We start from the raw sequence: 14,640 nt of genomic DNA, 5'->3' as shown, positions 1-14,640 counted from the left end.
TGGCGTGGAGGAGGCGGCGGTGGTGGTGGAAGGGACTTCGATCGCAAGAGCCTGAGTGAGCAGAAGTGGTCGTGGTGGGTAGTTGGGAGAGGCGGCGGGCAGAGTTAGTCTGGTGTGGCTTCTGAATCCAGTCGGACCTCGTCCGAAGCAACAGTTACACATCGTGCTCAACTAACTGGGGTACCCCCTCAACTCGGGATTCCCACCAATCTCACCGATAGACAACAGTACTTAAAATAATTGCGCCCAATTTGCATATCCAACGAAATACGAATAACAGGCATTACATTCCGGTTGACATTGCAATTTGCTAATCCACTTGTGGTGCATTAAACTAGATTAGCAGTGCATTCCAATCGATGCTACAAGAATTAAATCACAGGTGAGTGAGTCATTGTCTGGCATTTACATTACAACAACTCGGGGAAAGTAAGCACGCAACATCATGAAAAAAACTCTGCAGTGTCCCGTGTTTTCTCCTCGTAGTACTCGCAATCAGTCAGTAGCATCTGCTGTGGTACGTACAAAGCAGTAAGCTTGGATTATAATTGAGCTTCTCATTGTCCGGAAAAGTTGGCCAGAAATTAAGTTTTTGATAAACTACATCTAATTCCTCTATGATAATCAAGTCTGATCAGTTGAGATTTGGGATCCAAGTAACAAATTTAGATAAACAGCCAGCGGGTGAATTGCGGCGTGCGCATTAAGAAATTACATTACTGTGTAATATGTTCATTTTATGCAGTACTCCAATGGCGAAATAGATTAAAGTTCTACTTCTGACCTATAACATACCCAAGACGAGAGTGCTTTTGTATCGTGTAATCGAAAACATCTCGTCTCATGTTACTCTGCACTACAGCAACCACATTTTCGTTTGTATGTATTTCCTTCACTTCCTTTGATCCACAGTAAACCACGAGAGGGAAAGGAGAAGATGCACACCGTAGCGACGTAGATGTTTCCAATTGTTTATGTATTGCTTCAAGAAGATTTACAAGTTTTAATATATTTGATTTTTTCTGTCTAGGAGAACTATTCATGGCATCATGTTTCTAATTTCTCATCTCGTCCTAATATCATGTCCTTAGTTGACATTATACTTATAAATATGAGCCAGCCCATATATTCTGAACAAATATATTGCCTTCTCCAAATACCAAGTAAATAATAAATGTGTGCTCCCAGATTATTCATCTAAAAAATTGCGAGCAAAATAATAATGGGAGTAAAATACTTTGCCAGGATCCGAGTGATATATCCGGAATATTTATCCAGCCATATGTATGACAGTGAAGGATAAGCTTATTTGTGCACCCTGATAGATAGATGTCCAACAAGCCGTGAGCATTATTGATCGTTCAAATTCCCTGAGTAACGCAAGGAACTAAGTTGATGAGTTTCTGAAAATATTTAGTCATAAGATTTTGCATAGCATTATATATTATAAAGACGATAGCCCTTCTCCTGATGCTGGAAAAGACTCCACCCCGGTCAATATTTGACTGGTGGTGACCATTCATATCTTAAAATTCGGTCGTAACATTATCAGTTTACTAATTTCATCAAAATGGTCAATCCTTTTTTGAGCTATCGAAAGACAGATGGGCATAACGAGTTCATATTTAAGCCCTAATTCGGGCTAAAATGAACGGACAAAGGTAGAGCTTAGGAGCATAGCTGATGTAATTAATACGACATGGCGAATTCACTGACAATGCATGTTTCAAATTTCAGCTACTCTGTCATCTACAAAAAGGCTTACGTTTTAAGTTAGCATGACTCGTCACTTAGAATGGAGTAATCCCCGGCATTAAAAGTCAGGAAGCATGGTGGGTGGGAGAATATAAAAAAGCTTTTATTATTTGCCCGTCCAGTCCATTACCGTTGCTTTCTTCTCGCTCAGTCACGGTGCTTCATGACCTGGATGGAGCAGAGATACAGATCCTGATCCTGAAAATGATCGGAACCGGGGGGTTACAAATGTGCCGTGAAACAATACTTGGAGCGAATTGGAGAACTCTAGCAATACATTAGTACAATATGAGCTCAGAATTTTCCACACGTGCCTGCACAGACTTTTCGAGGCGATTACCGAGAATTCTTTTGACTGTGAGTTGAGTTGACTTGTGGGTCTAGTTTCGTAAATAAAGAAACAGAGACAAGAAGTGATTGCAGGCGGAGGATTTAGCAATATTTGTTCAGCCTTAGAGGTGTCCAGGGGTGAAGGAAGGAGAGATTAGATTTAGAATAAAAGGATAACAATGACATTGTTTAGCCTGTCTTGGCCTCATTTGATTTTGATTGTCATTTCTCCATCTTCATCCATCCGACTCACTGCAGGGTAGGTGGATATGCTGAAGCCTAAAAGTTATCTCGAGCCAGGCTGACACGTAGGCCGAGAGGGCGTAAGATTTCCCCAGTCGTGGGGGAGCGATCAATAGTGAAACGCGAATTTCCGCTCTCGTTGCCTTTCTCCTTTAAATTCCTGGCTTATTTTGACTACAAGTACTGCCTGCCCCACTACCAAATTTTATGTTAACATTTCGCCACTGTTTATTCTGTCTCCTGGTTTTACAAACGAACGCTTATATGCTACGCCCACTTTCCCTCTTTTCCCCTTCGTTTTTGATAAATATGCAATCGACGTAGCCCGTTGTTTCCGTTTATCGTTACAAACAAAATTCTACGAATTTTTCACTCCATCAGCAAACTTTTTCAATTCTCAGGAAGCATACAAAATCCACTAGATTGTATTCTCTAATATGGCTTTTAGATTTTGCACATGACAGGAATTCCATTACTGCTTCACTAACTTTCCCTTTTATGCACGTACGACAAGCAGTTTTCCATGTGTGTAGTACATACACTGGGTCTTTGATTGCATGCAAAAAATTGCAAATCAATATCTGCAACCGCCACAAAATTGATATTTATACATCGCAAGTTCCAGTAAACAAACCCATTTTAATTTGATGTGAGATTTGTATGCCGTGCAGAAAAAGGATGATTTTAATGGGCATGTTTTATTCGCAGCCCACGTTCGAACCGAGGAGTCCAGCAGCAGTGAGTCCAGAGTCCTTATGTCGATATGTGGGAAACCATCGAGATTGAAATGGCAGCGACATTACACTGGTTGCCGGGCATAATGTGAGGTGGATGTTGCAGATATTCTTCTTGTGCAGCAGCCATGAGGTGAGAGAGTGAAAATAGAACAAAAGGGAATGCCATGGTTTAGCAGCTCACCCAGTTGCATCCACCCGTCGTTCCTCGTTGCCGTGTGACACTTGGCATTTGGAGAAAGTTACCTGTGCGGATTGTACCAAGAAAAAGTGGGGCTCGGTATTGTTATGCCGTGCCGGTAATGGTAGTCTTCCTTCGTATAATCAAGAGTAGCTGTATCTTCACACACCCACCATGAAGAAAGTAGTGGCTGAGAAAATCCAGCAATTCCTGCCTTCCAACCGAGAAACCTTCCGCCAGCAGAGTTTGATAGTCTTCAATAAGCTGATCAGAACCAAGAACCTCGCATCACTCCAAGAAGATCCCATACACGGTGGATTAGGGGGCGGGAAGGAGCCTGGGTCTCTCCAAGTAAGACAAGCTTTGCTCAAATTTCCTGTACGTATGTATTAACAATGTGTGTGGGTGGACTATTTATTATGAAGATGAGTACTATGAGTAAAAGTTTTTGTGCATGTAATTTTTCTCACTGTAAAAACTACATAATTATTTATTGGATTTGGACCAAATTGGGGTCTGTTTTCCCAAAAATTTAGTTAAGAAGACAAGAAATAGAATGGAATTAGGTAATGATCTGTCGGCTTATCAAATATTTTTCTTCTCAGTTGATCAAAAACAGTATGGCACAGAAAAGTTGGGTTTGCAGATTGCAGAAAGTTTCTCCGTGCTCATTACGGCTGTGGTTGAAATGGTCAGGCGGGGGAGTTGGAGAAAGTTGACTTTCTCTCTGCTTGTTAGCTTAGTGAAAGTCCATTGGGAAAGCAAACGGTGAACAGCTTATGGAGAAGGCAAACAAATCGTCGAGTCTTATCTGACTAGCAAATGAACTGTATAGTGCACTGGGCAATACTCTGTATGTGTGTTGTACTTGGGGGAGAGTGAAAAACAATCATACTGCACTATGTACATAACTTGTGTAAAATGTTAGCATGGATCCAATTCAAGGCTTATTTTCCTATTCTAAGTGAACAATGCCGTGGTTTTCGTCTGATCGTTGATGTGGTTTATTTATTGTGGTTCCCAGTCTAGAGTTTAACTCATTTATTTTCAACCAGTTCCAGCATTATGATAAAGCTCCCTACAAATATAAATATTTGCCAACATTTCAATCGCCATGCTATGCAAACAAGTAATGGAGAATATATATATACTCAAGTACATATTCTGCCATTTCTGCATTTCTTCTCTTGAACAAGTGGTTGATTACACTGTGATATACTTGCATATTACACGCCATTATCTGAAGCAGTGGGTAGCGTCGTAACGCCATTTTTAATAAGCATAAGTGTCCTTCCAGTGAGGATGACATAATTGAAAGTGCCTTGAAGGCATCTCAAGAAAATGAGGATGAAAGTCGACGGAACACGAGATCCACTCTCGATTAGATGAGATTTTTTAATGAAACTTCCACTTGTGCAATCCAAGTACGTGGGTGAAAGTGGTTGGATGTGAGAAAGGGAAGCTATGGAGATGTAGCCTAGAGATGGGTAAGACTCGGCTGAGTGCTGCTTCAAAGATTCCAGCCTATTAGCAGTACATCTCAGTCTCATCTGCAGTCATTTCTTCGCTCCGGCTTCTCTGTGGAAAACGGATGAAAATGAGACCAACTTTTGTAGGCCGACAACTTGTCTGATGCATTCCGAATGGGAAATAACTCGTAAAAAGTTGGTTGGAAAATGAAATCATTAATAATATTCCCAGAACACACATAATCATCCATTAAAAGAAAATGACATGAAAGAAAACACATCCAGACGAATGTTTTGAGGTAATGTTTGTGTGTAATGCAAATTATTTCCCATTTTCATTTATACGATTCCCATTTCTTGTGTGGTCCCTTTTGGAAATTCTTTTAATCATTGTCGATCCCTTAAAAGCTATATTTAAACACTGTCTGTGAGCCAAAAAATGAAGTATTGTCTGCTTGGTTAACTGAAATACATAAGGACAGAAGTACATAGGTTTTGTCGTTCAACCCTTTTTAAAAGTACAACGCGATAATAGCAGGTCAATGTTGATTTGTTCAGGATAAACAATAAGCAGGTACTCACATTATTTTGCAATTAATTTTGACGACATGATGCAAAACTAGTTCAAATACCTTTGTGCATAAATTCAACTGGTGAAATCGCTTACAATACGTACATAAGTATGTGTATATAGTTTGTATATACATGGAAGGTAAAGCACAACTGCCTACGTGCAGATAAAGGAGGATTGCGAGGATGGGGATGCAATCACAAATGGCAGAAACCTTTCAGAGCTTTCAAATATGAATAATAAACAATCAGACCGTCGTCTGCTATCGAAAAGAGAAGAAAATACTTTTGTTCACTAGAAATTCAATTAGAGTGAGAATCTGGCTGAATTTTAATAAATCAAAGGCACTCAAGCACTGAAAGAGATCTTCTCAGCCCTCTTCCTTCCTCTTTGATTCTGAGTATTTAAACAGCAATGAACTGGAGGATGGAGCAGAACGAGAGATTAATTACAGACTCGTTCACCGTCACCATTTCCTGTTAAATTGAAGTTGGTGCTTTCCAGTGAAAGTACAAAATGCCAGTCAGTCCTCCCCTTGTCGAATGCACACCCGTACGCTTCTCAGCAAGATGATTCTGACAAAAGTCAACTGGGTCATAATCGAATATCGTATTTAATTCTACTTACGAACGATGCAGCTGGGCGAGAACCCAGGAGAGAATGTCAAATGGCTCTAGAACAGCTTACAAAGCTCTTCATCATTTCGATCTACGATCTAAATCGTACCAAAATAAGTTGAACGTTGAAGAAAAGTAATCATCACGAGTTAAATTTATTACTTTCTCAAACCTGTGACGGGCATACTGAAAGATTTTTTATTCACACCAGCTCTGCTTTCTCCATTTCTTTCATCCACAAAGTAAAAACTGGTCTGTGTGCTATCCTTATCATTTGTATGATGGGTTTGCGTAATATGTAAAACTTGCACAAGTATAAATGCTTGTTAAAAATATGTATAGAGAGAGCACCCCCAATGGATAATGAATGTACAATGTTTAATGGTGAGATGATCCCTGAGATTATCCACGTCTGCACTCACTTTGGTTCTCGAAAGTATTTATATTAAGCCTGCCCCATAAAATTCCCTCACCATGAGTCTCAGAATCGTAATTTTAATATTTGAAGCTGCATTTGAATAGAAAAATGGGGAAATACATTCACGCGGAGAACTTTTCTTCGTGTGGTCGTGCAAATTGTGAAGGTAATCGTGCAAGAAAAAGATCCATATGGTCGCTATTTTCTGTCCAGACTGTTGAATTTTATGGCTGGTTTTCTTGGTTCACTTCATGTTATGGTAATATTTTCTACACTGCATCATATCAAATCAAATCTGTCAAATAAATCGATTTACAATTTCCGTCGGAAGCAAGACCGTAAATCATCATTTGTACACACCGTCGCTTTCACCGTTTTTGCCTCTTCTGTGCTGATTACTTAGCTGCTGCCACAAGTAAATTAATCCTCTCTCACGCATCGCCCAATCTTTGGAAACTTTTATCACTTTGTGTGCTACCTTATTGAATTGATGTGTCTTTCACCTCCACCACTTGTTACGCCTTTGGCCATCATTTCTGGTGTTCGTAAGCTGGCTTTGAGTGGATATAAACACCTGCACATCAATCCATATTACCACATCGAAGGTGTATAGAAATGTACGCAAATTCTGGATGATTCTGATCGTAACTGTCCGTCAAAGGGATACGGTGTACTTTATTTTAGCCTGAAGGGGTGGATTCATGTTACATTTTGTTTGTTTTTTGGGGGATAATACAAAGTAATTGGAAACTGTTGAAAATCACACTTGTTAATCCAAAATTGTTGTTAGTAATTCATTTTAACAATATTGATACATGAAATCCATTCGTCAGATGTACAGAAATTAACTTTTATCAACATCTTTGTTCTTCAATTTTCTCGTTTTGAGGTTAGGGATTTAAATTGCACGACTGCCGTGAAGTTAGCTTTTTGTGAATTTTTCTTTGTAATTTTGGTTTAATTTAACTCTGCGATGCAGTACTTTACTCATGATAATAAACACAGAAATAAATCTAGCCACATATTCTGTTATTCTTTGGATAGAAATGTCTTACTACGCTGGACTTGACGAGCCTGGTAAGTACCTCCGATAAAATTTTTACATAAGTGATCCACAAATTCGATTCAATTTCAAACTATTATTTTCAAACTTTCACTTTTACGTTCGCTTTCAGGGGGTGGGGAGTTGCGTTGGGACCGGCATGTACCTTGTTGCAGGAATGGTCGCCAAAAATATTGCAGGCCCAGGAGTAATATTTTCGTTCATCATAGCAGCAGTTGCCTCAATTTTTTCTGGTATGCTAAATATATTCGATTTTCTTTCACGCTTTCGCTTAATTCGACAATTTAAGAATTATGAGTGAATGTAGTTTAATGAATCCAAATGCCACATACATAATATGAAATTAATCATTTTTTCGTGACGTAGGAGCTTGCTATGCGGAGTTTGGTGTTAGGTAACTCTTCAAAATTAAAGAAAACAATTCAAAAATAAGAAGTATGTAATTTATTCGAAGAAACAATTGCATTCATCAATTTGTTTCAAAGGGTGCCGAAAACGACAGGCTCGGCTTATGTGTATTCCTACGTGACCGTCGGAGAGTTTATTGCTTTTGTCATTGGGTGGAACTTGGTGTTGGAATATCTAATTGGCACCTCTGCGTGTGCTTGTGCCCTAAGCGCCTGTTTTGATGCGATTAGCAGTGGAGCAATTACTGAAAAATTGGCAAACTCTATCGGCACATTTCATGGTCGCCCACCAGATGTGCTTGCTTTCTTCATAACAGTGTTAATGATGATGGTCATGATTGCGGGTAAGGATTGAAACACTCAAGGGGAATGTTTTGTACTATCAACTCACTGTGATGTTGGGTATAAGAAAACAACTATCTGGGAGTATAATGGAATTTCCAACTCAGAGTAAAATTAGATTTTTGGCGTGGATTTGAATGAGTGAAAGCGCTACTTTCTCCTTTTTGGGCACCTTTGAGTGGGTGTGGTGGGCGCAAATGTGGCCATTGCATCAAATCACTTGGGGCTTGCTTATTCATGAGACACTATAACATATCCAAAGGGCATCGAAATCCGCGAGTTGATAGTACACAACCTCCCCTCCTCAGATTATAAGATTACCTTATTACGTATTTGCTAAATAAGAAGTAAAATATTTCTGTACAGGAGTGCAAAAATCAGTGATCTTCAATAATATTCTCAACGCTATAAATTTTTCTGCATGGGTATTTGTGATGGGTGAGTTTGAGCTACAGCAGGGAAGCGCTCTGTCAAGTGTGCAACAACTATTAAATTACTGTCATATATTCTATTGGTAGTGGCTGGATTATTTTACGTTGATTTCTCAAACTGGACAGACTATGGTGGCGTTCTTCCGTATGGCTGGTCTGGGGTAAGCTTTTTTATTCATGTTCACTTTCAATTTATTTTCTTGTCCATCGCTTTCACTAATGGTACTACACATGTCAGGACGTATGGATCCGTGTTTGAGAATTTTGAAATAATGTTACTCGAAGCTTTGATTTCCTCGAGGTAGAAAAGAATTTTCCGACCGCTACCGTTATGTTAACATTGGTTTTAGCGGAGAAAGTACATATGTGCAGAACAACTCATACGTGTCCCTCAGCTTGATCCATTTTGAAGAATGGGGTAATGACCAACTGGTTATGGGACATAAAATGGAGACATAAAACTCTTGTGGGAGAAAGGATAGGGGAGAAAGTAACCGATTTCAAATATCTTGATTATTCAACTCCGTTTTCTCAATTCTTTTGATCGCTGTTCACTTTCTCTCTTCTCCGCTTTCACTTTGAGACGTGGGTAAGTAATAATGCCAGCAGTAGAAGAAAATATGAGCTCGCTTTTCTGCTGAGGCACCATGCAGAATGAGCGCAGATGAACTTTAATCTAGTCAGCGTCATTGTAAGAGAAAGAAGATTGTGCTTTTATGAGAACAATTGGATTCAGTCAATTCTACAAACCTAATTTTAGGAGAAGAGGATAAAGTTTCTGAACGCCGACGAATTGAATAAAATAAGTTTTGTGCTCTAGAATTTCATATGATATTGCCTATGTTTTGTGTTTCAGGTATTAAAGGGCTCGAGGTAATACGAATGCTAAGAGATTTGAATTGTATGTTAAATGCCAAACTAGTTGTTGATTGGATTTTCAATATATTTAGCGTCTGCTTCTATGCGTTTATTGGCTTTGATATAATTGCCACGACAGGAGAAGAGGCGACCAACCCAAAAAAATCTATTCCAACTGCAATCGTCGCGAGTTTATTGGTTATCGTAACCGCTTACGTAACCTCATCTGCAATGCTGACTCTAGTCGGTAAGACTTCCATCGCTCATCCGCCTCGACGTCCACTATTCTTTTGTCGTATGCATGAGATTACATGGGCAAATTTCCCATCATGCATAAACCCTGTTTCACTTTTGATGTGGCCACGTCCAAATAGAATTTCAGTCGAATGTTACGTAAATAACTTTAGCGCCAGAAATTCCGGCCCCATCATTTGCGAAATGCAGTTTAATAAATAATGTTGTTAATGTCATTTGCAGTGCCATATGACGAAGTAGCACAAGAATCAGCGTTGGTCGAAATGTTTGGTCAAGTTGGAGGTACATATTACGTAGGCTTTTTTACTCGATTTAATTGTGAAAGTATGAACCTTGCACAACTGATCATGCTTTATAACTCTTTCCTCAGCTTATAGATGCCAATTTGTGGTCGCAATTGGGGCCTTGGCAGGGCTGACCGTCTCCATGTTTGGTTCAATGTTTCCCATGCCTCGTATCGTCTATGCGATGGTATGTTTTAACTTATATAGGATTAGCTAATTATATAGTCAAACTGGTAAAATAATCAAACAATAACGAATAAATGCAAATGTTTTTTTTATATTTTTAGGCAAAAGATGGTCTAATTTTTACGTAAGTTGGATATTGAAACATTGGTGAACATATTTTTGTCATCAACTACCTTTTGACTATTTTCTAGTTGGCTATCCGAAATCTGGAGTTTGACAGGTATTGAAATTCTGTGACTAAATTTATACAAAGCGAAAGGTTTTCACTGGAATTCAACATGATTTGAAACAGGGACGCCAGCCGTTGCCACAGTTGTGCTCGGACTTATGGCTGCTCTCGCTGCTTTGATTATACAGTTGGAGGTACTTGTCGAGATGATGAGCATCGGTAAACACTTTTCCATTTTCAAAAATGCCTTTTTGTTTTGGACACTTACTTGCTAGTAGCGGCGATGGAGAAAGTTCTTATGAATGCATGCACATGAGTATAGCCTCGGAAACACGATAACTTGAAAACGACTGCTTTCACTTTAGGAACATTATTGGCGTACACTTTAGTAGCCAGTTGCGTTTTGCTGTTGAGGTATCAGCCGACGTCGACGACATTAGTTGACCTTTTGCCTGAGTCCATCAGAACCCCACTGCCAGGGTCGCCCATGGCAGGTTCTCCGACAGAAGGTGGAACTCCCACCAAAGACTATGGAGCATCCCTCTTTCTCCAAAATCAAAACGACCTTTGGGGAGACAAACCCAATGGTCCCCAAGCCTCCAGCCAGCAGCAGCGACTGAGTCTCTCTCTGGGCATGGGAACAAACCCGTTCTCCTCGAGTAGTACTCAACCCTCGGTCGGAGGGCCTGTGCTGGTTCGGAAAGTAACCCGCAATTCTCCCGATTCGGATGACACTGACACCATCGGAGACGCTGAGACGGACGACGCTTTTCTAATGTCAGACAGAAATGAATCCAGATATTACGGTTCAGTCCATGCAGGCGGACCTCCCAAATTAAGTCGTTGGGAAAAACAAATGAGGTGAAGACTGAAAAATTGTATAGAGTTTTAACCAGCAAGTTGTTTAGAGAGTAAATGCAGAGATGTTCACTTTTTCTTTTCAGATTATTACAATACATGTTTCCTAAACTTTTTCCCTGGCAAGAACCTGGACCATGTACTGAAGAAAGTGGACGTCTGGTCACCAAACTGGCTGGCCTCATGTTTCTACAAATTGTTTGCTTTGACCTTCTATTGGTGGCTTACGTAGGAAGCAATGGCTTTTGGGGAAGTGTGGCTGGCTTCCTTTTGCTCGCGTTATTTGCAGGCATCATGTATTGTCTTTTAACAATTTCAAGGAAGCCGCAAAACAAGTATGTGAAATTAATGATAAATAAATATTTAATAAAGAGCTAATTAAGTTATGCAATCAATTATATTTCAGTAAACAACTGCTTTTTATGACGCCCGCACTTCCGTTCGTGCCGGCTGTTGCTGTGATGGTCAATTTTTACTTAATTTTAAAGTTATCAATTTTAACTCTGGTTAGATTCACAATTTGGATGACCTTAGGTACGTACTAACTAGTCGAATTTCTATTTCCAACATTTTACCAACCATGTCTGAAGTCTGAATTATACGTTATCTGGATATATTTTCAGGGTTGATAATGTATTTTAAATACGGGATCAAAAATAGTGCACTAGAAATAAAAGAAGATGCAGGTGTGGAGCTAACGGTGGCTGGAAGTCCTTCAGCCGATTCTATCAGGGGCATCAAAACCACAAGTCTCAATCGATAAGCGTGCAAAAAATGAAAACTTTTCTATAAATTCAAATTTACAAAGATTTCCATTAAAAATCGAAGTTGTTAATTTAATTACTTTATATTCTACTCTTAAAGTTCAATTTCGTTGGCCCAGCTCGATGTAGAACTCATTGTGTCAAAATTTGAATTCGTTTGTCTTCCTTTCTAAATAAGTATATTTCCATCTTTTCGGTTTATCTTTATGTATGGATATTCTATTCTGCGGTCCACATTTGTACGGATTTTATATTGTTCGGCCTACAAATTTTTTTACATATTTACATTTTAATTGAGCTTCAGAGAATACAGCCAATGTATTTAATGAATTGCTGTATTAAATGAAATAGTACACGGAGATCAGCGAGAGAGAATATGAGATGGCTAACAAAATACATCGAGATAAATACTTATTAGCTGCCACAATTAGACCAAAGTAGTAAATTAAATATTAGCGAGTTCTCTACTAAAAGATAGTTTCCGACTGTTGTACAGAGAGTGAATCAAGATACAAAACTCACTTTTGTTTATTTTTCTACAGCTTTATTTTTCGTTTGTGAATTTTATAAATTGCTTCAATGGGTAGCCCATTAGTTTGTCTAACGAGGTGCAATCGCTTTTTCTACGCCATTATCACCTTTGACACTTTTTTGGAGTGATTTTGTTCTACCCGTTTTGAAAAGTTTTCCAAAACCCACTTAGCGCCCGAGCCGTCAGCTTGAAAATCTCTGCTTCAAGTACTCAAATCTAAAATAATCCATCCGAATAATGTCATGCGACTCGCCAAGAGTAATTGCAGTTAAAAATTTATTTCTGGAAAATAAGTTTTCATGCAGTTATCGCGAATTTGCTTCGAAAAACGTGATGTAAGACGGCGTGGGGGCGTACAGCGGGTCCTCCTCCGCGTTAATATATTTAGGTCAAAGTGACTGATCCTAAAAACTATTGCCTGACTCACCCCCAACATTTTGCATACTTTTCTGTGGTGACGGATGTTCCTTATTGATGAAATTTGCAATCTAGTATAACTCATGCTCGATCCTGACTGATCTTGAACGCCACTTTGGTGGAGGTGGAACTCCAGCCAATGATTTCTGCCTCTTTATGATAGTGCCATTTAATACAATGGAAACATGGCTTTGACTGGTACTTGAATTCAGTTGTCGCCAGTTTCTTAAAAAAAATTTATGGTACAATTCATCTTTGGAAAACTCTTTTACGGCTACCTCGCACTCCGTGGGGGGAGTGGGGGCATGTTGCTGCACAGAACTAAGAGTGATTTTGCAAACTGTTCCTTGACTATCTGGGTACGACACGTGCAAATTTCAATAATCCCAAGTGTCTCTAACACTTGTTATCTCAAAAATAAAAGTGAGTTTTGTATCTTGATTCACGCTCTGTACATATAATAAGTCATATTTATTGTAATTTCAAGTTCTATGTGATGTGAAAGGAATATGTTGATTGTTCCATAGTGATACTGTTTCATCGTCTTTACTTTCACTTTCAAATACATAATGTTCCGTTGAGTTCCCTCATTAACTAGGATAATATACTCCACAAAGAAAGTGACGTTGATCGTTGCATAATATAATGATCATTATTACCTCGTTTTAACGATACGTTCCTCTAAAACCAAAGACTTTACAAATATTTTGCCACCATTATGTGTTATTTACATATCAAAACCAATTTCAATATTAACAATCAAATTCAGCAATCATTAATTTGTGTGGTCCACTGCGATTTACAGAAGAGAAGCACAAATCTCATATGAAATAATTTGACCAAAAATACATATTTACGACTGAGTTAGAACTTTTGTTAATACATTGTTGTCAACTCTGTTGATTGTAAACTTAAAAGGCTGGATGATATTTCCGAGTTGATAATCGTATGTTATAGATTTAGAAAAATTCAAATGTCTGTCCGTTTGTAAAACTTTCTCTACACTTCAACAGTTAAGCTAATTCTAAGTACACATGTGTGAAGCACAACCTACTCATCTCTGGCACTGTCAATTATGTATATTAATTTTTATTATACTGTAAACTATGTATGTAGCTCGTTCAAAATTTAAAAATTCTATGATAAGCCTTTTCCATATGTGTGCATACGTAAAGTAAAATATGTAAGCAAACTCCTTTTGCCAAGACATGTATTTATTAGTCCTCCAAATATAGATGACATATTAGTAGCACTATGTAAAGTAGCGCAATTAGCAGGTAGTCCTACAGTAGAATGAAGTTCAACTAGTTTAAGCTCTATAAATTAGTGAAAAATATTATAATAAAGAAATGCAACATCGAATTGAAAAGACACCTAAATTCTCATGTCACATGATCCAAAAATGCATAACTTTGAGACTTTATTTCGCGAATATACATTAGAGCTCCTTCCAAAAATTTGATATCATGCTCTTGTTTCTTAACACAAATAACTACAATTTTGGAGAGCAGCTTATTTGCTTGTCGACGAATGACTTAGACAGTAAAAAAGACAGTACAGTAAAAAGGCTAATAATTGTCTCCTTAGAACACTAGCGTTTTCTGATATGCTTATGTACATAAATGAACGATATATGTATACATATAAACAGGTATTCAAATTGTCCGTTTCAACCAACTTTCTTGCCATATATGCTTTTCTTGGTAATTAAGTCTGCTTATTAAGCACACATCAGCATACAGATTGCTTTTTGCTC

The 14,640-nt window shown here is 38.5% G+C and overlaps 1 protein-coding gene across 1 annotated transcript; it reads left to right on the top strand.

The window, feature by feature from the left end:
• The first annotated feature begins 87 nt into the window (after nt 1-87).
• Nucleotides 88-14,255, top strand: LOC110846947 (probable cationic amino acid transporter). The gene is made up of 19 exons (XM_022093785.2): nt 88-382; nt 3,037-3,594; nt 7,363-7,395; nt 7,494-7,614; nt 7,748-7,775; nt 7,867-8,132; nt 8,497-8,568; nt 8,649-8,722; nt 9,418-9,434; nt 9,512-9,666; nt 9,897-9,956; nt 10,045-10,145; nt 10,246-10,268; nt 10,336-10,364; nt 10,437-10,532; nt 10,679-11,174; nt 11,258-11,506; nt 11,578-11,705; nt 11,795-14,255. Exons 2-19 carry the CDS (start codon nt 3,418-3,420, stop codon nt 11,932-11,934), a joined length of 2,265 nt encoding a protein of 754 aa, XP_021949477.1. The 5' UTR covers nt 88-382; nt 3,037-3,417; the 3' UTR covers nt 11,935-14,255.
• Nucleotides 14,256-14,640: the final 385 nt, after the last annotated feature.

The sequence above is a fragment of the Folsomia candida genome, unplaced genomic scaffold, assembly GCF_002217175.1.
Source record: "Folsomia candida strain VU population unplaced genomic scaffold, ASM221717v1 Fcan01_Sc003, whole genome shotgun sequence".
Classification (NCBI taxonomy): Eukaryota; Metazoa; Arthropoda; class Collembola; order Entomobryomorpha; family Isotomidae; genus Folsomia; species Folsomia candida.
Note: the sequence above shows the minus strand (reverse complement) of the source record. Positions and strands in the feature narration are given on the sequence as shown.